The sequence below is a fragment of the Malaya genurostris genome, chromosome 3, assembly GCF_030247185.1.
Source record: "Malaya genurostris strain Urasoe2022 chromosome 3, Malgen_1.1, whole genome shotgun sequence".
In the NCBI taxonomy this organism is placed as follows: domain Eukaryota; kingdom Metazoa; phylum Arthropoda; class Insecta; order Diptera; family Culicidae; genus Malaya; species Malaya genurostris.
In genome coordinates, this window is record NC_080572.1 from 234,606,849 (window position 1) to 234,633,450 (window position 26,602).

Below are 26,602 nucleotides of genomic sequence, written 5' to 3' on the forward strand. Positions count from 1 at the left end.
TTGCTTTCCATTGGTAGATCTGAGTGTAATGCGTTGAGTTTGTGCTGTTCTGTGCTATTTGATTCGGCCATTGCAGGTTTTAGTCGGAGACTTCCATCGTACCTGTGTCATTAGATTGATCCCCAGCATCGATCTTAGATTTTGAGGTCGGGTTTTGTGATCTCGTACGTGGTGGAGAGATTTGATTTCTAGTAGGGGTCCTGCTTTTCCTTGCTTTATTCATGTTCGTATTAATTTGATTGTTTCTGGTGATATTAACTGTTTCTTGATTTTCGCTCAGTACTTTACTTTTTTGTTGTTGTTTGTTAGTGGTGCTGTGGGTGGTTCTAGATTTGTTGGGTGATTGACTGTGTGGGCGGGTGTATGATGCGTTGGGTTCACTGAAAGGGTGTGACTCGATTTTTTGACGTTTTGTTTTGTGTTGGTCAGGGGCTTGGCTGTGACTTCCTGTGCTAGTATTGGTTATTTGTTTTTTCAGATCTTCCAGTTCAGTTCTAATTTTAGAGAAATCAGCTAGCTGTGTTCTGAGTCGGGATATTTCTTCCTGAAGTGCTGTTATTTGCTTGTTTTTTTCGAACTCAATATTTGTGATTCGTTCTTGAACCTTACTGGCAAAGGAAGTGCGTTTGTTGATTTCGTTGTATTCCTTTCTTGCCTCACCAAATGAGATTTTTCTTTGGATCTTGATTCTGATTATGCCCTCTTCTTCTAGGTATTTGGGACATCTTTTGTCAATTGGTGAATGTTCTCCTTTGCAGTGTAAGCATTTCTTCTGGGATTCACATTTTACTTCTGGATTGAGTGCGTGGGCGGAGGAGCAGTTTAGACAAATGGGTTTATCTGTCGGGCAGAACTTTTTGGAGTGTCCGTATTGCGCACAGCGGAAACACAATAATGGTGACGGGAAGTATTGTTCGACTGGGACTCTACACATTCCGACATATATGCTTTCGGGGAGGTCTGTCCCGACAAATGTAAGAACGCATAGGGGTGTGTTACGAAATTCTTGGTCTACTCTTTTCTTTATTCTACGAACTGCGGAGACCCCCTGCGTGTGAAGGTTTGTCCTCATCGATTCTTCGGATTCATCGATGGTATCGGGATCATAAATCTTACCTTGAACACAGTTGAGGGTCGGGTGTGGTACAATTTCTACTTCTGTTCCGTCAATTAGCTGTTGGATTTGTTGAAGTTTCTTACTTACCCGCTCGGAGTTGGTACGTAAGATGTATCGTGCCCCCCTTGCTTCCTTTGCTGCTTCTACAAGTTTGTAATCTTCCTTACCTAGGGCAGTTTCAATCGATGTGGCGATCATGAAGGGCTTGCTGGGAAGTTTTCCGAGATTGACCGTTTGGTCATTACCGGACATGGTTAGGTTTCGTGTTGTTCTCAGCACAAGCACCTGGGTGGAGCCATGGTTGTTGTTTGGGTCGAGCCAGTCTGGTATTTTTCTGCGGTTCCCAGGTGGTCCACCCGGGGGTGGGGGCTCATTTACCCCCATAGCTGATCACGCACTTTCAAGAAGATTTGATTGTCCACTGTCACTTTGTGTGCCTGAACAGGCCACTGTGCACTCCGGGTTCTTCGTTTTGTACCCGTTCAAGTCGTACACATTCACCGTTTCGATGGAGATGGTAGTGATTTGTTAATCTGGGAATTTAATTCTGATGGGGGTGGCGGTGCTTCACTGATTCAAATTTTTCAACTCAATGGGGGCGCGCTTGTTCACTTTCGTAAGAGTTTGTGCTCCTGTTACTTGGTGAAAAATTATACACGCGGATTTAACCGCGAAAACGCGATTAGGTAACTAGATGGTTTTGAGGTGCACGATACGTCGATATCACAATCCGGAGGGCGTAGTACCTACGGTGCTTCACTGAGCAGGTTTACCAGGTGGCGTAACACTGATTTTAGAAATTCCGAGGTGCGACGCAGATCTGATGATAACTCGACCGGATTCACCTAGTGTTCGGTTTGAACTGATTTAACAGTAATGTGAGTTGAAAAACAAATCGGTTTTAGTTGTTTTAGATAATACGATTAGTTATTTCAACTTAAGCAAAATTATTGATTTTGAATGACAATGAAATATTCCTTATTGATATACGTGCTAATTTTTTAAATGAAAATTCGTTATGTTAAGATATATAAAAAAATGTAATATTTAACATAAATAATATACTGTCTTTTAGTAGTGCTGGTGTCAACGAAACTTTCTAATTGTGACCACTATATTACTTACGAACAAAAAGTCGAACCGAATGCACTGATTTTTATTTTTTGAGCCATTGCAACTTACAGTTTCAACAGATTATATGAACGAATATTAAACATTTTCAATTTAATCACTGTGTTCATACAATTTTTGTACATGACTTGAAGATAACATGATGTTCATTCATTAACATGCATTTCACGATGGAGAATCAACTTGATTTTAAGACCAAAGTTCAAACGCATACATGTAGATATAGATAATTTATCATCACATTAATATTCTGACAACTAGTGTTATGATAAACATTAATTTACTATCATTCAAAAGTTACTCTTCACGAGTTTTACAAACGTATATTAAGCGAATTTCGTTTGCATGAAAATGTATAAGAAACGCGTTTGAATTTCAACTAAAGTAATGGTTGATTTTTTTGCGATTTTTGTTTTGCTTTGTGCTGTTTTTGACATTAAACAGCATTAAAAACAACATATTTTTCAACTACTTCAATATGTGCAAATCAAATAGCAAATTGGTTGAATCAACTGATTATTAGTTAAAACAACAACTGCAAAAAGCAAAAATTGCGAGATCTTAATTTTTTGATTCCGTGCGATGCCGTTCTATTTTTGTATATTTGAAACAAGAGTAAAACACTGCTAGGGCTGGCAGTTTTTCTTGTTATGAAATTCAGATTTGAATTTTTTAACTGACATAAATTATGCATCTAGAACTAGAACACTACTGAATATGCTCTTACGCACAAATTAAATAGTTTCCATTTAGTGGTTATTCTATGTTTGTGCTTGGAACACATAACCGTTTTTACTTTTCTTTCCGATTCGTCTTAGACTCGTCAGTGCAAAGCAGTTCAAATTGAACTGCTTAGTACAAACATAAACAGTTCAACTTGAACCGCCAAGCAGAAGTAAAGTTATTGCTACTTGCCAACAAATTTTCGTTTGTCACCGAAGTGCCGCGTTTTTTACTAACAAGCCGAACAAAAATGTTGTTTTCGGCTAATACTGACTATTAGCTACTATTGGTAGTTGGATTATTGAAAAGGCACCCCATAGTAAAGTAAGTCGTATTCATGACAATACAATATCCACTAAAAAGCAACAACATATGACATAACCAATGCTTTCAAGTCAAACTGATCACCAAAGTTGAGCACTGTGTATGAAAGAAACACTTTCTAATAGTTGGTAGAATGGGGAATCGTCGAATACTCACAATAGTCTATCAAAAGTACAAATAAATGATTGTGCTCAACGTGATGGGAACTTTCATAGCGTAGGTTTGAGTACTGGGATTAGTAACACTAAATGTAAATTAAAACTAATTGTCCCCAGCAAAACGCCGCTCTAACCGTAAGCTTGGGCAACGATAAACTTGGTTGTTGTTATCGCGTGCGCATTGAGAAACATTGGCGGATGCAATGTTTCAAATTATAATGATTTATGATGATTTTTGTTCTGCTACATTCGAACAACTGTTTTCAAATCTGAGCAAATGATCATACTTGCATGAGATGCTCTAAATAAGTAATTATCACCGAACTCATCTGACTTCAAGTGACCGGTAACAAGGGAAAACATCTACATCAAATTAAAACAATAGAAAAACTATTATCACTACGCCAGCTTGCTCGGTTGGATGTTTAGTACAACTGAATGATTGGTGCTAGCAGCATGTCTCGCTGATCTTGGGCTGCAGAAATATGGGTGGTGGAGTATTTACGGTTGCTGTCCCTAGCTTGTTGGTCTTATTATCGTTCAACAAGTTTGCGAGCGGAGATTCAATCGATTGTGAGTATGAAGTAGTGCTGCATGCCGAGTAACCATGTACGGTTTTGTTTGATATTTGTTATGATGATTAGTTGAAAACTTGCTATACCTTGAGGTCTGTTTCTTTAAGCAGGGCAACGTTTTTAGGGGGCGGCAAAGTAATCCTTCGGACCTTTTTGCCTCTCTCATATAGAAAGGCTATGAAATCACTGTGAAAACCGACTTTTTAACCTAGGCCCGAAGGCCAAACGTCATACACCATTCGAACCAGCTCGACGAACTGAGTAAATGTCTGTGTCTGTCTAAGTGTGTGTGTGTGTTCTCTCACTTTTTTCAGAGATGGCATTACTGATTTTCAAACTAAGATTTAAATGAAAGGTCTTATAGTTTTCTAAAAATTGTTAGAACATTTTATGCGGATCCGAATTCCGGTTCCGGAACTAAATCGTTGAAAGTGTAAAATTATCAATCTCATTAGTATTTTTTCACGAACGATGGTCAAAAATCAGGAAAAAATTCCATAAAACTGGCTGATAAATTCTTTTAGTTTGCAGAGCTTGTTAGTTTGTGGTTAGTTTGCTGAGTTTTGTTCCGATAGGCTTGAAAATTTCACAAATTTCGGCACGCACACCCAAGATTTCTGTTTCGGTTGTCTTAAAAACTTGACAAAACATTATCGAAATGATTCATTATAACAAATTACAAAAAAAGAAATATGATTTTTTGAAAATGTTAGACCCTACGGGCTCCCTTGAGTAATAAATTGTTTCCGTTGGTTTTATAGACTAAAAACTTTAAATTAGTTTTTCTTGAAGCAGGTTTTGAAAGTCCGTGTCCATCGCCATTCAAAAACTCCTGCACCGATTTTTCCAAACTTTGCACACACTTTCTACATATAAAATATCAGACCTCAACGTTTTCCTTTTCGTTTAGTTTTCGACTTATTTCTCAATATTTTTCCACCGACTTATTTCTCAATATTTTAGAATTCGATACCCAGATGAACAGCTTAAACGGACAAGTTATCTAAGGTATCTTGCAATGGTTTTTGCAGATTAATAGCTTTGGGTCCAGTAACTGAAACTACGCCATCATCTGCCAATTGTCTTAGTGTACATGGGGTTACTAGACAGCTGTCAATGTCGTTTACATAAAAATTATACAGGAGCAGACTGAGGCATGAGCCTTGCGGGAGACTCATGTAGCTAATTCTGATTGTTGCCAAATCGCCATGTGAAAAATACATGCATTTCGCTGACAAAAGGTTGTGCAAATAATTATTTATAATCGCTTGTCTGAAAGAACATCAATGGATACTGAATCAAATGCTCCTTTAATGTCTAAAAATACAGATGCCATGTGTTGTTTTTGAGCGAAAGCAATTAAGATGTTAGACGAAAGTAATGCAAGGCAATCATTCGTCCTTTTTTTTTCTACGGAAGCCAAACTGAGCATCTGACAACAAACCGTTCGTCTCGACCCAAGTTTCGAGACGTCGTAGAATAATTTTTTCGAACAATTTTCTGATGCAGGGCAACATTGCAATGACTATATATGAGTTGTGATTGAAAGCTGGTTTTCCTGGCTTTTTATTGGCGATAACTTTCACTTACCTCCAGTCAGGTGGGACAATATTTTGCTTAAGAAACGTGTTGAACAATTCCAACAAACGTCTTTTTGCAAGGTCGGGCAGATTCTTCACCAAGTTGAATTTTATTCTGTCCAACCCAGGAGCGTTATTGTTACAAGACATGAGTGCTATGGAAAATTCTATCATCGAAAAGTGGCTATCAATGCAACCATTATTTGAAGCAGACTCCAGAAAAATGCTCTGCGTAGGAACAGAATCTGAGCAAACTTCTCAAGCACCGTCAAGTATTCCTTACTCTCATTTCCTACGTTACGATTCCTAATTGGTCTGGCCGTATTCCGAAGAGTGCTCATTGAGGTTTATCTTGACAAACCTTCGACAAAATGTCTCCAATAGCTACATTTCTTGGCCCGAAGTATGTTCTTGTACTTGGTTTCTAAACTCAAGAATTTTTCCAAATTCTGAAGAGTTACTCCTCCTCATTTTAAAAACGTCTTGAAGCATTTTGTTTCGCGTGTTTAGCATCTGAGCACTCTTTGTCCCACCAAGGGCTTGGAGGCCTTCTGTTAGACGATGGACCAAGAAATCGTTTGGTTTGGGCTTGTTCTGCGGCTTTTTTCAAATATTATTTCTCCATTTTAGAAATTTGACAGTATTTTACTTTGGACTTCAGCTACAACATATCAAAAAATGAAAAAAATATCAAAAATACATTTGCCGAGATATTCGAATTTGAAGTGTTCTTTTTAAAATAAAAATCAAACAAAAATTTTATTTCAACAGTACCAAATTTTTTTGCATTCTCCTTATACACATTGCAGAAGACACCAAATCGATCGGGCCCACCATTTCTGAAATATATGCACATTCCACGCAAAATCAGCAACGCAAATTTTTTTTTTCTAACTGTTTTTTGTCGGTAAAGAACTCAAAAATATTCCACACGTATTTTTGCCTTTCTCATATAGAAAGTTTATGCAATCACTTGAAAAACCGACCAGTGAAAATTCATATACCATTCGACTCAGTTCATCGAGCTGAGCAATGTCTGTGTGTAAGTATGTGTGTATGTATGTGTGTGTGTGTATGTGTCAAATAATCTCAATAGGATTTCAAATGAAAGGTCTCGTGGTCCCATACGGAATTCCTGAATTTCATCCGGATCCGATTTCCGGTTCCGGAATTATAGGGTAAAGTGTGTTTAATATTGTACACCGTCACTTAAAATATTTTCGGATGGAACAAACATTTAAATCGTAATTTAGAGTGCTTACTTGAAAAGTTTGTGTATCATGTTAGTTGGTGGCCGTACGAACCGACTTTGATTATACCGGTTCTCGGGTTCCGGTGCCGCAAGTGCATATAATAGTAAACCCATTTCGTTTTTTTAAGGATGGCTTACGCAATCAAAGCACTGTTTTATTCTGTATGTTTTCCATAAACAATCTCTTGGTTTCTTTCAAAAATCGAAGAGAAAATTTTTGAATAGAATACCACAATATTATATGTACATGAGAAAGGCATCATTACACCACTAAGTGGATTAAAACAGGTTTTTTATTTCAATATGGTACGTGGAATTTTCGAGATATGATTTTTTAAAGTTTCGCGTTTACAAAAAAAACTTTTTTCAACAGCCTATACTGTAAAATCTAATAAAGATACAAAAATTCGTCCGAGACATGAAATGTGCGTCTTGGCTTTTAAATAAGCGAAGTACTTGGCTTTTAAATAAGCGATTCCATAAAACAAGCTTAATTTAATGAAAAAAGTTATAAATTTATAAACAAATTAAAATATTTCAAACTTTTTTTTTCCCTTTTTTAATTCAAAAAAGAAGCCTTAGGGTTTTAACTCAATCTTGGCAATGTTTCAGAGTGGAAAGATGAATACTTTTGGAACAGTGAATTTTTCAATCACGACCCGCGCGCACAGAGTGTACCGCAACTCGCTCGAACACGGGCTTAACTTGTCGACACATGTCGCGCCACTGATCGAATCCTAACTTTGACAGTTTATTGTTGGTAACGAAATTGTTTAATTAAAGTTAAACAATTTTACACAATACACACAAAACATCATTTGCTTGCAAAACAAATCGAATTTCTCAACAAGAGTAGAAGAAACTCGACGCAACGAATGTTTTTGTTTTTTGAATTCATTTTAACACCGCGATCTTAACTGAAACGTTACCAACAATAAACTGACAAAGTTAGGATTCGATCGGTGTCGACATATGTCGATAAGTTAAGCCCGCATTCGAGCGAGTAGCGCTGCGGTACGCACTGCGCGTGCGGGTCGTGATTGAAAAATTCACTGTTCCAAAAGTATTCATCTTTCCACTATGAAACTTTGCCAAGATTGAGTTAAAACCGTAAGGCTTCTTTTTTCAACTAGAAAAAGAAAATAAATAGGCCTAAGTTTGAAATATTGTTATTTGTTTATTAATTATTAATTATTTAAAAGCCAATGAAAGAACGCACATTTCATGTCTTGGACGAATTTTTGTATCTTTATTAAATTTTACAGTATAGGCTGTTGAAAAAAGTTTTTTTTTGTAAATGAGAAATTTCAAAAAAATCATATCTCGAAAATTACACGTACCATATTGAATTAAAAATATACGTGTCGAATATTTTCGAGTTCTCTACCGAAAAAAATAGTTACATGAAATAAAAAATTTGGAATGCCCCATATATTATTAAAAATTTTCAAGGGATTTTTGCTTAATCCCTTCTAAAAAGTAAGGCTATTGGACAAACTTATGGTGCAAATTGTCTCTTTTTTTATCACGTAGAAATCATATGCAAAATTTTAGCCAAATAAAATATACAAGAAAAAATCGACTTTCGATTTCGTATGGAATTGCCCTGTCGTAAAACGAGCAAGGACTGCCAAAAACGTTTCTTATTGAAACGGCGTTAGCTTAAATTATAGTTTTGAACGACAAGAAATAACATAACAAGAGAAAAAGTATTTTGCAGGATCAAACAATAGATAAGAAAGAATTTTATCAAAAAATAAGAATGAATTTTAAAAACAAAAATTGTTGGTTGAATTGAGTTATGCACGGAAAGACCGAAATCAGCATTTTGGCGAAAAAATTAGTTGATTTTCTGATTTTAGTTAATTATTTTTTGAGACAACTAAAAAAATCTTACTTTTGCTAATTTAGATTTTTTAATTCTTATTCCCTTAATAATAATAATAAAATATTTGTTGAAATGGCTATTTTTTTAGTTGAATTCACCAAATCAACGTGCTGTCATTTCTTAGCTAAGGCACACTTCATTTCCATTCAACATCGTATTTATACCTGCCGCGAAATCGACTCTCTCCCTGAAAACTTTGAGCACTCGGAAAACAAAAATCGAATACAAGTAGTACACCAGACGGCGTAGCCTGGAAAGCTGGAAAATACAAAAACAACATTTGACATATACAATGAGAGTGCAACATTCGACACTCACTTCACTGTTCCGCGTAAAAACATTACGCACAATCGCTTCAAATGCGCACAAATTCACAAATTTACATATCGATTTAGAAACTTATATATGGATATATCGTAACACATGCGAAAAAACACCACAACAATTTTCAAACAGTTTCAACAAGACTGTCCTTTTTAGCTTTTTAATGGATTGTTTTGCTTTGACACTTCTCATGAGTTTTTGGCTAATAAACTTGTTAATAAAACCAATTTCATTTTTGTGTTCTTTGTGCTGGCCTTCAGTAATGATGGTGGTAGATAAATAGAAACAAATTTTCTGATTTTAATAACAAAATTAGTTGTCATGTAGAATTTCGTGTTGGATTGAAATATTGCTTGTTTGTGTCCAGGATATTCGCCAACTAAACACATTCCCTAAAAATAAGAGTTTTTTCCAGCAAAGTAAATTCTCAATTTTAACTAATTTCATAGTTATTTTGAAAATATTGTTGTTAAAATTAACTAATTCAAAAACAGTAATACGAATTAGGCGCAGAGCTAATTTTGGTCGTTCCGTGTAGTTTAGCAAAAAGAGTATCAAGATTTGAAACCATGAAAAAATCTGATAATTGAAAATAGGAATCGTGGTCTTTTAGGACTTGGAAACAGGAACCCAGGTGATCTATTACTAACTATTTATTTTTTCGCCGGATTCAACACGGCCTCTAGGCTGGTCTTGTTCTGAGAAAGATTTTGGGTACTATCAGTCTTCTAGAGAGACCCAGTCAGTGCTGGAAACGATCCCGAAAGTATCAAATGAAATTCCTATGTTGGTTCTCCAGACAACTTAAATCTACATAACATTCACGTAGCGTTCGCTCATGACTGTCACATGCGACTTTCATCTGTGCGAACCGCGTGACATTCATATGCCGGACTACGTGAAAATCTCCAGCACACGACATTCAAATGAAAATGTCAGCAGTTTTCAGCACTTGTCTCAGGCCCTCGAAGTTTGATGATGGATATTTTTATTGGACAAACTTTGAAAGCTGGAAATAATTTATTTTCGTTTCAGTATCCCAGTACCACCGGATGCCCAGGCTGACGGAGTTTGACGACTATGATCGGTGTTTAGAGGAGCCACCCCCCGACAAAGTGGCCACGTACTGCCTGGTACGGTTAGTGCTCAAACCCGACAACCGCTCTGAACTTTGGCAAACAATTGAGGTTAGAGATGTTTCGAATTGACGACTCTGCCTTACAAAAATTCCTTCTAGAATTTTTCCAGTGATCGAAGACATTACAACCATCGCCATCTACATCGAGGAGTTTGTGTTGAGGACTGTAAAAATTTGGTGAAGCGGTTACCGAACACTACTCGGCAGGCACTCCGGGTGAAGAAGTTTGATATTGATTACCCTGTAAGTTCGATTGCGCAATGAAGGATTTTTTGCTGCTATATATTTGCTATATTTCAGTACATTTTCGATGTAAGTGTATTCAAAGATACTGAACTGAATCGTGCTCGATACGCAGAATTAGTCGAGGTATGCATGAATCACAAACTCAACGAAACATTTCAGTTGAAAGCCTACACAGAGATTGAGGTTTGTCATAGAAATGACGAGTCAATTGAAATAGGTACAAATACGACTGAAACGAAACATTTTGCTAGGTAATATAATGCTTGTAATATTTTAGATTGGCTTGATATGTTGTTCGTATTTGTATTTGTTACGTTGATAGTTCTCGTGGTATGGTCGAGCTGGTACGACAATAGTATCAACAACAACAAGAAGGACGTTATGCATTACCATTTGGAGCTTGATACGAAAAGTGAGTTTTGTGGAAACAAAGACCTTTCCAATTTTTTTAATTACACTACATTATTTGTTACTGCACGGTATTATAGTAATCAAATAATTAGTATTCATTCTGGTTATCTACTTCTTCGTATTTTTTCAAAAATTTCTTACATTTTTCATGGTGTTTTTCACTTATGTTGATTATTCCGATGGACGATATTCGTTAGTTCTCTATCGGTGATCGAGCTTAACTTTCAAATTAGGCGGGTTCTCTATGCGAGTTTTTAAAGTAATGCGGTTTTTTATGCAAACTTTCGAAATTAGGCGGCTCGTTTTAAATGCGAATTTTTGAAGGTATGAGGTTTTTTCATGAGTAAGACGTGTTTTTAAGCGAGCTTTCTTTGCGAATATTAAAAATTAGGCGGTTTTTTTAGGCGAGTTTTTGAACTTATGGGATATTTTATGCGAATTTTTTAAGTTATACGGTTATTTATGTGATTTTTCACAGTTATGCGTTTTTTATGAGAATTTGCTAAGTTATCCGGTTTTTATGCGAAATTTCAAAATTTTGCTGTTTTTATGACACCCTTTCAAAGTTAGTCGGGGTTTTCAAGCAAACTTTTCAAGCTATGCGTTTTTTCTTATGCGAATTTTCTAAGCTTTGCGTTTTTTTCTCGCAAACTTTCAAAGTTATTAGGTTTTTGTATGCGAATTTTCAATGTTATGTAGTTTATGCTTTTCTCATATAGACCGACTTTTGAACTGAGGCCCGGAGGGCCGAGTGTCATATACCATTCGACTCAATTTGTCGAGTACGCAAAATGTCTGTGTGTGTATGTGCGTATGTGTGTATGTAACGTTTTTTGCACTAACTTTTCTCGGAGATGGCTGAACCGATTTTCACAAACTTAGATTCAAATGACAGGTCTTGCGGTCTCATACAAAATTCCTGAATATTATTTGGATCCGACCTCCGGTTCCGGAATTATTGGGTAAAATGTACAAAAAATTGTTAAAATAAGTGCACTAACTTTTCTCGGAGATGGCTGAACAAATTTTCACAAACTTGAGTTCAAATAAAAGGTTTTGCAGTCCCATACAAAATTCCTGAATATTGTTTTTATCAAATTTCCGGTTCGGTAGTTATGGGGTAAAATGTGCAAAAAAAAAGAAAATATGTGTTCTAACTTTTCTCATAGATGGCGCGACCGATTTTCACAAACTTAGGTTCAAATGAAGGGTCCTGTGGTCCTATACGTAATTCCTGAATTTCATGCGGATCCGACTTCCTGATCCGGAAATAAAGGGTAAAGTGGGTGAAAAATTATATACCATCACTGAAAATGGGGAAAAACCTTAAAAATTTCTAAATCGACCTCAAATCTTTTCCAATTGATAGTTTTTATCAGTAGACGTTCAAACAAACCGATTTCGGTTGTTCTTTTAAGAATCGAAGAAAATTATTTTGAAGAATACCACAGTATTATATATAATAGTATGATTGATATGAGAAAGGCTTCATTACACCACTAGGTGGATTAAAACAGGTTTTTATGTAAACTTTCAAAGCTAGGTGAGTTTTTTATGCGAGTTTCTAAATAATGCGGTTCTATTCAATGCGAATTTTCAAAGTTATGCCGTTTTTTTGCAAATTTTCAATATTAAGCAGTTCTTTTGTCGTGAATACGACTTACTTTACTATGGGGCGCCTTTTCAAAACTTACCCTGTACAATAATGGGCAGAACTTAATCGCGAATATCTCTTGATGTACGAGGTCTGTTCAAAAAGTTCCCGGATTTTTTTAATTGCGCGCGTCTGGAGAGTCCGGTAGTCAAATTTTTTTTTATTGTGTTGGTACATATGTCCCTAATGTATGGTGAAATTTTCAGCGGTATTCATTGTTTACATTCTGTCTTGTAGCGGCTGGTGTAGACGTGTTTTTTTGAGCTCGGCGATTTTTGTTAGTTTAAACAATGGAAGAATTGAAGAGTCAAAGAATTTGTATTAAATTTTGCGTGAAAAATGAAATAAAGTGTAACCAAGTGTGCGAAATGTTACAGAGAGCCTACGGTGAGTCTGCTATGAAAAAAAACAAGTGTTTACGAGTGGTATAACCGTTTCCAAGATGGCCGCGAAGACGTTGAAGACGACGAACGCTCCGGTCGACCCAGCACGTCAATAATCGATGAAAATGTGGGAAAAGTGGAAAAAATGATTATGGATGATCGCCGAATCACTATTAGAGAAGTTGCTGATGAAGTTGGCATATCAGTTGGCTCATGCCATCATATTTTTTCAAATGTTTTGGGCATGAAACGAGTGGCAGCAAAATTCTGCTCATTCATCGTTGCTTATTCGTGATTTTTTGGCTAAAAACAAGACTTTAATCATGCCCCAACCTCCTTATTCCCCAAATATCGCTCCGTGTGATTTTTTCCTGTTCCCAAAGTTGAAGAGACTCATGAAAGGACAGCGTTTTTCATCGATTGAAGAGATAACGGCAGAATCGCTGAGAGTGCTACAGAGCATTACAAAAAGTGACTATCAGGGGTGTTTTGAAGACTGGAAAAAACGCTGGCATAAGTGTATTATATCTAGGGGGGATTACTTTGAAGGGGACCATATAGATGTAGACGAATAAATATTTTTTTAGAAAAATGAGAATTCCGGGTACTTTTTGAACAGACCTCGTACTTAACCCAACAACATGATTTTTTCGACAAGCTATCGAAATTATGATCTGGAATTTGTGGTTAAATTTTAAACAGTGTGAGATAGCCATAAATAATTGAAAAACAAAGTTTTCTAAATCTTTTGGAAACAATGAGGAAAATGCATCACGTTTGCTTGCCTTTTTCGCATCCGGACGTCGGTTTTGAGGTAGTCAAGCACATATCAATTCCGATTATCTGCTTACGAGTATAAAAGGTAAACTTTGATTGAAAATCGTTCATTACTTCTAGTGCTTCAGACGGAACTGGAGTTCTCCCACCAACATCAGTAAAAACAAACCAAGTATTAAGCGTGAAACGCTTAGGACGCGCTTTCATTTGGGCTTCGATCGTAAGGAGCAACAGTAGTCAGTAATGGGAGCAGACCTTTTCGTGGTACAAAACCTCGAATGCCCAGGTCGTGCTCTCATTTGAAGCACGACCGTGGGGTACAAAACCTCAAATGCACAGGTCACAGAGCCAGTTTGCCCTCAAAGAACATTGCGTCATCCTGCTAGTCGTTTGCATTGGAGCAAAATGCAACGAAAAATGGACAACAATGGGGAACATTATGCAAAATCAGCCCTTCTAATGGCTCCAAATTATAAAGAACTATAAATATTGCTTATTTGCAAAGTGGTAAATAAAACCATCAGTGTAGTGCAAATCAGAGATTATTTGATCTACTTTGTACCACTTTTGCAGTGCAGAATTCGCAACAGTGTTTAATATCTTAGAGGATTACATAAGTTGGCCCTTCTGAATTCCAGAAATTAATCCCGTACTGCCCTTTGATAGTTTCTTTTACTGTAATATTCAAGTCCAAAATGAAATAATCGACATCAAAATTCTGTATGTTGTTATTTGGAACCATAATTGTATACCCAAAGAATTATGCGAATTTTTCCTTCACTATACTGTATACGGCCCATTTTTCAACCAGTTGTATTTTGTAGTAGAATTTTCTGCTAATTTGCTATATAAAATGCATAGCACCGACTCAAAATAGATTCGAACTCAACTCGTCACTCTCCATCAGGAACGCCTTCATATAAGGTGTTTTTTTAGAACCACCATTATTTTATCATAAAGAATTCACATTCTGACATACAATTAATCGTAATATTTAATTGTATGTCAGAATGTTTAATGTAACTAATCTGTACTTTAGTTTAGGTGTATCGTTTCAAAATCTAGCGGCGAAAAGGCACAATTCACACAATCGATCAACTAATTGATATTTGGAATTGAAAGTGTCAGTTTTATTCGTATTCACGACATCCAGTTATGTCGCTGACGTTACATACCCATACTTTTTAATGCAAATTTTTGAAGCTATGCGAAATTTCAAAATTTTGATAGGAGGAGATTGATAGTACCTATTAGCTCTCTCCGGACAGTACCAGCCTAGATGCCGTGTGAAATCCGGCGGAAAAAAATGACCCAAAAATAGATCCACTGGGTTCCTGCTTCCTTGTCGTAGAAGGCGACAATTGAAGGAGCTTCTTTTTCGTTTCAGTTATCAGATTGTTTCATTGTTTCACATCTGATTACTCCATTTTACTAAATGAAATGAAACTTTCCAAAATCGAAAAAAAATTCTGATGCCAAAAGTCTTAGAATAGCATGAAACGTCGAGATTTAGTCACAGACTAACAGACAGGACACTCAAATTAGATTATTTAACCATGTAAACGGTCATTTCGAATATTCCTTCATTTGGGACAGTACTCGCATATGTCATGATTTGGCAGACTTTTGGCATCAACAAAATTTTCGATTTTGGCAATTTCATGTACTCCCCCCTATGGTGCTTTTTCAAGATCGAAAATTTTCAAACCTTAACCGCCGGGCAGCACCCCTTACGCATGTGCAAAGTCCGATATAAACTTTTGAGCACTAGAGCTTTACGAAATTAGAGGTGATGCCAATATCATGGGATCGAAATTAGAGGTGATGCCAATATCTTGGCATCTAGACAGATTTTCATGAATTTTTCAAAACTATGCGGTGCTGTTTGATGCGAATTTTGTAAGTTATGAGTTTTTTTTAAGGGAATCTTCGAAGCTATGCTGTGTTTTAGACGAAATTTTCTCCGAGGCTTCGTTCGAAAGTCGGCTTTTCCAGCAATTTTAATATTTTTCTATAGAGAAAGGCAAAACATGCGTTTTTTTATGCGCGTTTTTAAAGCTTTGAGGTTTTTTTTTATGAAAAATTACGCGGGTTTGTTTTGCGAATTTTTAGAATTATATGATTTTTTTAATACGAGTTTTTTTCTTCGAATTTTCAAAATTAATCGGTTCTTTTTAATGCGAATTTTCGAACTTATGGGGTTTTTATGCCAATTTTCAATGTTATGCGTTTTTTATGCGAACTTTTAAAGTTTTTCTGTTATTTTTCAAGCAAATTTTCAAAATTTGTCAGAGTTTTAATGCGAATTTCCAAAATTAATCGGTTCTTTTTATTGCGAATTTTCAAAGTTATTCGTTTTTTTATGAGAATTTTCAAAGTTATGCGTTTTTTGTGCAAAGTTTCAAAGTTTTGCGGTTATTCCTTATGCAAACTCTCAAATCTAGACAGATTTTCATGAATTTTCAAAACTACGCGGTTCTGTTTGATGCGAATTTCGTAAGGACTGAGGTGTTTTTTAAGCGAATCTTCGAAGCCATGCGGTTTTTTAGGCGAAATTTAGAAGTTATTCTAATTGTTTTATGTGATTTTTACGCGCATTTCTTTATACGATTTTTTATGCGTATCACTCGCATAAAAACACTTGCGTGTATTTAGTTCAATTCTAACTTGTAATTGTAATTCGCTGAAGTTGATACCGTTCTTTATAAGGGCACAGTTGGAGTTTCTGCGAGAAATTGTTGTTCGCATTCACTTCGATCCGGTTATGTCTCTGACATTACCCACCAGTCTTTTTTGAGAAAGTTTGTATGGGCTTGAATGTCTGTTCTCTGTGCTAGAAGTTGGCACTATCATTGTCTCTTGGGCTATGCTACTAATTTCTTCCATCGGTAGTTTCTAGTACTCAAATACTTTTGTCGACATTTTTAAAAGTTGAAAATATTTTCCATTCAATACATTTTTTTCCGTAAATATATATTTCAGGAGACAAGTTCTTCGCATCGTTTTCGATTCTACGCAATTGGTACAGACTGACCAGTCGCTCGCAGGATCAACTAATCAAAGAGTTACGATTTATACAAGCCATTCGTTTCCTGGCAATGCATCTCGTCATATTGGGTCATGCAGCGCTTTTGTATGCGGTTATTCCGGTTCAAAATACGGCTAGAGCGGAAATGGTATTGCAGCCAAATAAGCAACACTCGTATGGAACTTTAAATAACATTGTCTATTATATGCCACATAGATGTATCACAACATTGGAACAATGATTCTAACCGGTGGAGCCCAAATCCCACAATCCTTCTTCTTCATTAGTGGCATGCTGCTAACGCTTCATGTTATGTCTTACTTCAAGAATCGAAACGAAAAATTTGGACTTTTGCACCTGCTGAAAATGACGATATATCGCTACATCCGATTAACACCTGTGTATGGTTTTATCATTCTGCTACATGGCACTTGGTTGGCGAAACTACAGGATGGGCCTTTATGGAAACTCGGTTCGGATACCGAGAGAGGCTTCTGCCGGAGAAATTGGTGGACTAATTTGCTGTACGTTAACAACTACGTGAATGCAAATCAACCGGTGAGAAATTATTGATTGGAGTAACTAATTTTTTCGGTTGATTCGTATGAGATTTTTTAATTTGCAGTGCGTTCAACAAGGATGGTACCTTGGATGTGACTATCAATTGTTCATCGCTGGAACCTTGCTTCTCATGCTGATCAATAATTACCGTAGGTTCATGATTCCAATTGTCGTTGTAGCTTCAATAGGCGGATCGTACTTGCTCCCAGCGTTTTTCGTTTACTATCAAAAGCTAGAAGGAGTGTTCGTAGTAACACTGGAGTAAGCATCCATTTTGTTTTCTTTCTTCTATATCCCGTTACATCATATTCTATTTGGCAGAGCACAACGGTTTGTCATGTGGTTCGAAGATTTTTATCTGAAGTCTTACATACCGTTTCATATGAATATCGGCAACTTTATAGCCGGAATAGTAACAGGTCTGATTCACATTCATATTCGGCAGAATAATATTGATCCTGTCCAGAAAAAGGTTCAGCTGAGGATCGTGTATTTCATGACAGTCTTAAATCAATTCGACTTCATTACAGTGGTTCCGCATTCTTTGGCATCTGATTGTACCAATGGCGATTGCTAGTTTCCTGGTCCACTACATCTTCTACGTGTATGATTTTGAGAAACCTTCTCTGTGGATGGCAGCGTATTTCCCGGTGATGAAGAATTCCTGGGGCTTTCTCTGTAGCATTTTTTTCATCGGTTTCACACACGGAATACATCCGACATTAAAACGGATACTAGATTGTCGTATTTTTGAACCTTTGGGACGAATGACCTATTCGGCCTATCTAGCTCACGTGTTTGTGATGCGGCTGATGCTGTTAAGTGTTCGATCTCCAGCACATTTTAGTATTTTGGGCATGGTGAGTCACTGTACCTCTGGTTGATAGACATTTTTACCGAAAATCTTCTCTTTTTTAGATGACGATTAATTTCGCTTCGGTTATATTCTCCTATCTGATGGCCATATTTCTATGTTTGACGTTAGAAGCACCAGTGGCGGCATTACAGAAGCTACTTATAGGAAATCTGAAAGGTATTTGTAGTAAAATAATTGACATTAGATCAATACTGATAAGATTTTTATAATTCAGGTGAGACTGGGCAGCAACAGGAACTGTTGAACAAAAAATTAGAGGGTTGTATTCAAGACACGACCGAGCACAATAACATTAAAAATGGAACGTTTCTAGGGTCTTCATAATAAATACAAAAATAAAGATGATAATAATGATGATACACTTAACTAAAAACTTATTCATTAAATTAAATTAAACTAATTACAAACTTGCTCTAGTTTAAGCGCTTAGATTGTTATCGAATGATAAAATTGACAATTAGATCCTTTCTTGATAATTGATTCTATTCAATTTTGATCCTTTTCCACAAATTTTTACATTGTTAAGTTTTTGAATAACGTCCTTTAACTAGAAGTCAATTATGATGAATTCAAAGTTACTTGAAAGCTCAATTTTAGATACAAACAACCTGAAGATTTAAACCTGAACAAATGAAACTATTTTATTTTACGATAATAATTTTCGAGAAACATATAAACTTATTAATTTTATAAACAGATCACCGATCCAAGAGAAGATTTTATTTATTTTAACGAAAAATGTTGTACTGGTAAACTCAGTAAAAGTGTAATTTTATTGATCCTTCTTCAAAATCGACGATAATCTTCGGAAAGTGTCAGTAAATAATATGGCAACAATACGAGGAAGAAAACATGTGAAACAGTCCGCATAAAATATTTAGTTACTTACATTGATTTTCGCTTTGGCATATTAGGAATATACGGAATGGACAAAATTCCGAAATTTTGTTCATATTGTCATAGTTACAACGCGTGTAGCCATCAGACGCTTATTGTTTTGAAGCAAATAATAATTGAACTGAACCTGGCGGCTAACCAAATTCTACGAGGGTTCCCATTAAAACGATACATGTAAAATCGCAGGTAAACTTACCTTGAGTTTATTTTTGATACTAATTTTTGCATCTAATAGTACTGTATATGTGAGAATGTGGAACTCATTTATACTACTAAACCGAGGAGGCCGCTTTTTAGATAAACTTCAGAATTTAATTTTGAATCTTTTAAAGCGTTTAATTCCTGGTGGGACAACAACTTGTTCAGTCACATATAACGAAAAAGAAGTATCTATGATCATCATCATAACACAACTTTATACTGAATCCATTTTCGCGCCACCGTTTTGTTCGTATGGGAATGGAGATTTCAGTATGCAAACCGATCCGTTGACAAATTAAAACATTTTTAAGCTTACAATATTGCAGCTTTGGAATCGTTTAAATTAACAAATCTTCGAGGAACAAGCGCTGCAAACCAAAATAAAATACTTAATTCAAACCAATTTTTTAACGGTATGCCATTGAAATATTCGAATGACGTTATCTCATAAGTTTAAGTTAAATGTTTCCGAATCGATTGGTTGTTAAATTATATCAATCCATCAACAAATGGCTGAGCTATTAACGTTCAAAATTATGACGTAAAAAGGTTACGCGGTTATTTTTGAAATTTTTAACCCGGCCCCGTATAGCGAAGAGTAAGGCATTTTTAATGCCAAAAGGTTTGGAAGCGGGTTAGAGCAATGGTTGCTATGATAAGTTATGGTTGCTCATTGCCGTTTCAACCTTCCGAGCGAACGGACGTGCTTTGTGTTTACTGCGAAAAAAACCAGTGCCGTGTGTGATAACGTGACCGGACGATCAAAACTAGATTATATCGCTATTGTGTAATAGACAATAGTGCTTTTTTCTGTGAGAGGTTTTTTGTACATTATACACTGAAGCAGTGCATTGTTGTGAGCGGACGATCGAAACAGTACCGTTAGCCGGTGATTGTTTGATCGATCAAGGCCAGATTTCAGTGGCCATTGTGATTATACTGTGCGGATTATAAGTGAGTGTGCTTTTTCCTCTCGGAGGTTTTTTGCACACCCTCGAAGCGGCGATACGCCGATCGACGAGGGCTTGGCCTTGGTGGCCCCCGTTGGATTAAAAGTTAAGTACTATTATTTTGTACATTTTTTTTTCTTCTTCATTCGACCGTTCATTACCCCCCCCCCCCCCCCCCCTTCGAATCATTTATTTCTGCGCGGAGGTAGCTCCGCGACATGTCAAATTTGACTCCCGACCCCTCCGTTCTCGATGATCAGATGGAGACTTCTGTTGGCAGCAATAAGTCTCGCATAAAGAGTTATCCCGATGGGCTTGCACTCTCGGCCGGGCCTTACTCGGTTTATTTCCGGACCAAGGCTAAAGAAAAAAAATTGAATGTTTTGAAAATATCGCGGGATCTGTCCTCGCGATACAATACTATAAAAAGTATTGATAAAATACGACCAGATAAGCTCAGGGTTCTGTTCACCAGCTCAAAGCAGGCAAATGAGCTCGTTCAAAATGACCATTTTACGCGGGAGTACCGCGTCTACGTGCCAGCTCGCGAAGTAGAAATCGACGGTGTGGTCACCGATTCGAGTTTGACTTGCGAGGACGTTCTTAAGTACGGAGAGGGCTGTTTTAAGGACCCCTCACTTAAGAACGTCAAGATACTGGACTGCAAGCGATTGCATTCAGTATCGATCGCCGGGGATGGAACAAAGTCTTATCCCCAATCTGACTCTTATCGTGTGACCTTCGCCGGCTCTGCTTTGCCCAACTACATCCTCTTGGACCGGGTTCGTCTGCCTGTTCGTCTTTTTGTACCTCGAGTAATGAATTGTACCAATTGCAAACAATTGGGGCATACAGCTTCTCATTGCTGCAATAAGCCCCGGTGTGCTAACTGTGGGGAGGCTCATGCGGATGGCTCTTGCGGTAAGGATGCTGAAAAGTGTCTCTACTGCAAGGAGGGTCCGCATGACCTAATGGCATGTCCTGCGTATAAGCTGCGAGGAGATCGGATGAAGCGTTCCCTGAAGGAACACTCCAAGCGTTCCTTTGTCGAGATGCTTAAGAGTGCCACCCCTCCTAAACTGACAACGAACCCATATGCCTGCTTGTCAACTGACGAGAGCGATTCTGACGACCCTTTGGAAGGTCCATCATCGGCGGTCCCTCATAGCTGTAGGAAAAGAATGAATAAATCCTCTCATAAGCTACCTAGTAAGGGCTCGAAGGTGTCTTCCGAAGGGCTTCGAAAAGTTACAGCTAACGGGAATCGGGACAAACCACCGAAGCAAAAGGCTCCTGGTCTCGGAAAACTCAGTTCCGAGATGGAATTCCCACCACTTCCCGGGACAACAAAATCCCCAAACGTCCCTGAAAATCTATCAGAGAACCAACTAGGTGCTGGACTTATCAAGTTCTCTGATGTTGTGGACTGGATTTTTACAACTTTTAATATTTCTGACCCTCTTAAAAGCATTTTAATTGCTTTCATGCCAACAGTAAAAACATATTTAAAGCAGTTGACTGCAAATTGGCCCCTTCTCTCAGCGATTGTATCCTTCGATGGCTAAATCATCCATCGAGGTCACGGATCTAATCACTGTTTTACAGTGGAATTGCAGAAGTATTATCCCAAAAATAGATTCCCTTAAATTTCTAGTAAATAATCTGAAATGTGACGCATTTGCATTGTGCGAAACTTGGCTAACTTCTGAAATATCCTTAAACTTCCACGATTTTAACATTATTCGCCTGGATCGAGATGATCCCTACGGAGGAGTACTTTTGGGGATCAAAAAGTGCTATTCTTTTTATCGAATTAACCTCCCCTCGATATCAGGTATTGAAACTGTCGCATGTCATGTTACAATCAAAGGCAAGGATCTTTGCATTGCTTCAATCTATATTCCCCCAAGAGCCTCGGTTGGGCATCGGTGGCTCAGTGATATCATTGAGCTCCTTCCCGCACCGACGTTGGTTTTAGGAGACTTTAACTCACACGGTACGGGATGGGGCTGTCTTCACGACGATAACAGATCAGCTATGATCCATGATATCTGCGACAACTTCAATATGACAATCTTGAATACGGGAGAAATGACACGGATTCCTGCACCACCAGCAAGACCAAGTGCGCTGGATTTATCACTTTGCTCGACATCGCTACGGTTGGATTGCACGTGGGAGGTAATTCCTGATCCCCACGATAGCGATCATCTACCGATCGTAATATCAATCACCAGCGGCTCAAAACCATCGAAGACAATCAATGTTTCCTATGACCTCACACGAAATATTGATTGGAATAGCTATGCGACCGCGATATCTGAGAAACTTGAAAGAACACAACAACTTCCTCCGGAGGAAGAGTACACGTTTTTGGCTGGCTTGATTCTCGACACCGCGACTCAAGCTCAGACGAAACGTGTACCCGGCGCAAAAACTAACATCCGTCCTCCCAACCCGTGGTGGGACAAAGAGTGCACAAATTTAAACGCGGAGAGAGCCTCCGCGTATAAAATATTCAGAAAAAATGGAACACCTGATAATTACCGGAATTACGCGGCGTTAGACGTTAAAATTAAGAACTTGATTAGAGCTAAGAAACGCGGTTACTGGCGTCGGTTCGTAGACGGCCTAACAAAAGAAACATCTATGAGCACTCTTTGGAACACAGCCCGACGAATGCGCAATCATAACACAACGAATGAAAGCGAGGAATATTCTAACCGCTGGATATTCGATTTCGCTAAAAAAGTATGTCCAGACTCTGTTCCGGAACAGAAGATCACCCGCGCCGCGACACCAAATACAAACGAAACACCGTTTTCGATGGTAGAGCTCTCACTTGCGCTCTTGTCATGTAACAATAAAGCCCCGGGATTAGACAGAATAAAATTCAATTTGTTGAAAAATCTGCCTGACCCCGCCAAAAGGCGCTTGCTGAGTTTATTCAATAAGTTCCCTGAGGACAACATTGTTCCACATGACTGGAGACAAGTGAAAGTGATATCCATTCAAAAACCAGGAAAACCAGCCTCCGATCACAATTCGTATCGGCCGATTGCTATGCTTTCCTGTATCCGGAAATTGTTCGAAAAAATGATTCTGTTTCGTCTAGACAATTGGGTCGAGACTAATGGCTTACTTTCAGATACACAATTTGGTTTCCGCAGGGGCAAAGGAACGAACGATCTTGCGTTGCTCTCAACCGAAATTCAAATGGCATTTGCTCGTAAGGAACAAATGGCGTCAGTTTTCCTAGACATCAAGGGGGCTTTTGACTCAGTTTCTATAAATATCCTATCTGAGAAGTTGCATCAGCATGGTCTTTCACCAATTTTGAATAACTTTTTGTACAATCTATTGTCCGAAAAATACATGTATTTCGCGCATGGTGATTTGTCGACAATACGATTCAGTTACATGGGTCTTCCTCAGGGCTCATGCTTAAGCCCCCTTTTATACAATTTTTACGTAAACGACATCGATAAATGTATCAACACATCTTGCACGCTAAGACAACTTGCCGACGACAGCGTTGTGTCTATTATAGGACCCAAAGCTGCCGATCTCCAAGGACCATTACAAGATACTCTCGACAACTTATCATTATGGGCTCTTCAAATGGGTATCGAGTTCTCTACGGAGAAAACTGAGCTGGTTGTATTTTCAAGGAAGCGAGAACCAGCACAACTACAGCTTCAACTAGGGGGTGAAAACATAGCTCAGGTCTTCACATTCAAATATCTCGGGGTCTGGTTCGACTCCAAAGGCACCTGGGGATGTCACATTAGGTATCTGAAACAAAAATGCCAGCAGAGAATCAATTTTCTTCGTACAATAACCGGAACTTGGTGGGGTGCCCACCCAGGAGACCTGATCAGATTGTACCAAACAACGATATTGTCCGTTATGGAATATGGATGTTTCTGCTTCCGATCCGCCGCGAACACCCATTTCATTAAGCTGGAAAGAATTCAGTATCGTTGTTTGCGTATTGCCTTGGGTTGCATGCAATCAACTCATACGATGAGTCTTGAAGTGTTGACGGGCGTCTTACCGTTGAAAAACCGGTTCTGGGATCTCTCATATCGTTTGCTCATTCGATGCGACATTTTGAATCCTCTGGTGATTGAAAACTTCGAAAGGTTAGTTGAGCTTAATTCTCAAACCCGTTTTATGTCCTTGTATTTTGATTACATGGCTCAGAATATTAATCCTTCTTCGTTTGCTCCCAACCGTGCTCATTTCTTGGATACTTCTGATTCTACTGTGTTTTTCGACACATCCATGAGAGAAGAGATTCGTGGAATTCCGGAACACGTACGCCCTCGAGTGGCCCCTAATATATTTTATAATAAATTTAGAACAGTCAACTGTGAAAAGGTGTTTTACACTGATGGATCAAACATCGACAGGTCCACAGGCTTCGGCATCTTCAATCAAAACATCACCGCTTCTTACAAACTCAGTGATCCGGCTTCAGTTTACGTCGCAGAATTAGCTGCTATTCAGTACACCCTCGAGATCATTGAAACATTGCCCAAAGACCATTACGTCATTGTCACGGACAGTCTAAGTTCAATAGAAGCTCTCCGGGCAATGAAGCCAGGAAAGTATCCCCCATATTTCCTGGGGAAAATACGGGAACACTTGCGAACTTTATCTGAACGGTCTTATTCAATATCGTTAGTCTGGGTCCCTTCGCATTGTTCCATTCCGGGCAATGAAAAGGCAGACTCATTGGCTAAAGTGGGCGCATTAGAAGGTGATATTTATGAAAGACCAATCTGCTTCAATGAATTTTTCAGTATCTCTCGTCAGAAAACTCTCGAAAGTTGGCAAACTTCATGGAGCAATGACGAACTGGGACGATGGCTACACTCCATTATCCCTAAGGTATCGACGAAACCTTGGTTCAAGGGGATGAACGTGAGTCGTGATTTCATTTGCGTTATGTCACGACTCATGTCAAATCACTATACATTCAACGCACATCTCCGGCGTATCGGGATCGTGGAGAACGGGCTCTGCACCTGTGGCGACGGTTATCAGGACATCGAGCATGTCGTGTGGTCGTGCGTAGAGTATCGCGACGCCAGATCGGAGCTATTGGAATCCCTCAGGGCCCGAGGTAGACCGACTGAGGTTCCGGTTCGGGATGTGTTGGCGAGTCGGGATAGTTCATATATGCTTCTGATATACCAGTTCCTCAAACACATTAATATACAAGTGTAATCTGTTACATCTTGCTTAGAAAGTTCCTCCTATTTATCGACGTTATTTCAACTGTGGCTAAGAATTATTTTCACCTGCAGGCTCGACACTAACTTCCGCCGATTATCCCGATTCCTCATCTGTCCACCATCTTCATCGGAACTAACAAGATCTTTTTGCTGTCACTAACCTTTTCGCTTCCCCCCTCCCCGTCTCTTCTCCATCTCGATGTCAACTAATTAGATCTCTGTCGTTCTTAGTCATTTCGTTCCCATATCCCCATTTTACTTCGTTTTCCGCAATATTTACTTCTCTATATTTTTTCGTTATATTTACATCACCATCATCGCCCACGGAAGGTCGCTCTAGTCATGCGGGCCACCCGCCGGGTATTCGTAGCCTGGGGGTGTTTCCCGCGGACCCACACAGACCGAGGGATGCGGCCAACGTCATCTGGAAGACTCATGATATATTCCACCCACCGGCCGGTGCCGATCGCCAGCTGAAGGTTGGATCTGCCAAAGTCGACCACTGCGACCCCAATACAACATTATCCAATCATACTATCCTAGTTTTAAGTTAGTCGTTAATAAAATTAGAAAAAGTCCTTGGCACCTTAGAGCTAAAGCAGTGTGCCTTAAAAATAATTATATTATTGAATAAAAAAAAAAAGTTATGGTTGCTATGATATGCAATGGTTGCTATGATAAGTTTTCACCACTTGTTCTCCACACGGAACCGCAAAACAACCTAATTTTAAGTACATTTCACCCAATTTGGGGGTTCCGTTCAGTAACCTAATTTCAAATAAAGTGGCTCTAGGTAGTTTCCGTAAGGCACGTGCAAAAATACTTAAAGATGAGTTATATCTACTCTACAGTTGAGTAATTGCACTGCAAACAGTTCACTAAATGGATTATTTTCACTAGCGATATGCACATTTCAACATTTTAATAATTCTAAGAAATATTTTTAAAAATTTATAGCCCTTGAAAGGGCCGATGTAAACGATCGGTGAATGAATGCTGATGTAATTGCCCTTGTTTGAAGCGAAACTCAAATTACGAGCGGTGTCAAAAAAAAGCTCGCCGTAAATTTTTCCAACATTATAACAAGCACTGTGTGAAATACGAACGGAAATAAGGAAAATAGAAGAATGAACGAAATATATCGAATGTTAACCTTTTACACGT

General features: G+C 38.1%; 1 protein-coding gene across 1 annotated transcript; it reads left to right on the forward strand.

The window, feature by feature from the left end:
• The first annotated feature begins 3,889 nt into the window (after window positions 1–3,889).
• LOC131437586 (nose resistant to fluoxetine protein 6-like) lies at window positions 3,890–19,906 on the forward strand. Its single transcript, XM_058607042.1, has 12 exons — window positions 3,890–4,026; window positions 10,108–10,259; window positions 10,310–10,453; window positions 10,511–10,673; window positions 10,734–10,868; window positions 16,664–16,857; window positions 16,926–17,267; window positions 17,335–17,531; window positions 17,592–17,742; window positions 17,801–18,130; window positions 18,189–18,303; window positions 18,362–19,906. The coding sequence occupies exons 1-12, from the start codon at window positions 3,939–3,941 to the stop codon at window positions 18,469–18,471; spliced, it is 2,121 nt and encodes a 706-aa protein (XP_058463025.1). The 5' UTR covers window positions 3,890–3,938; the 3' UTR covers window positions 18,472–19,906.
• Window positions 19,907–26,602: the final 6,696 nt, after the last annotated feature.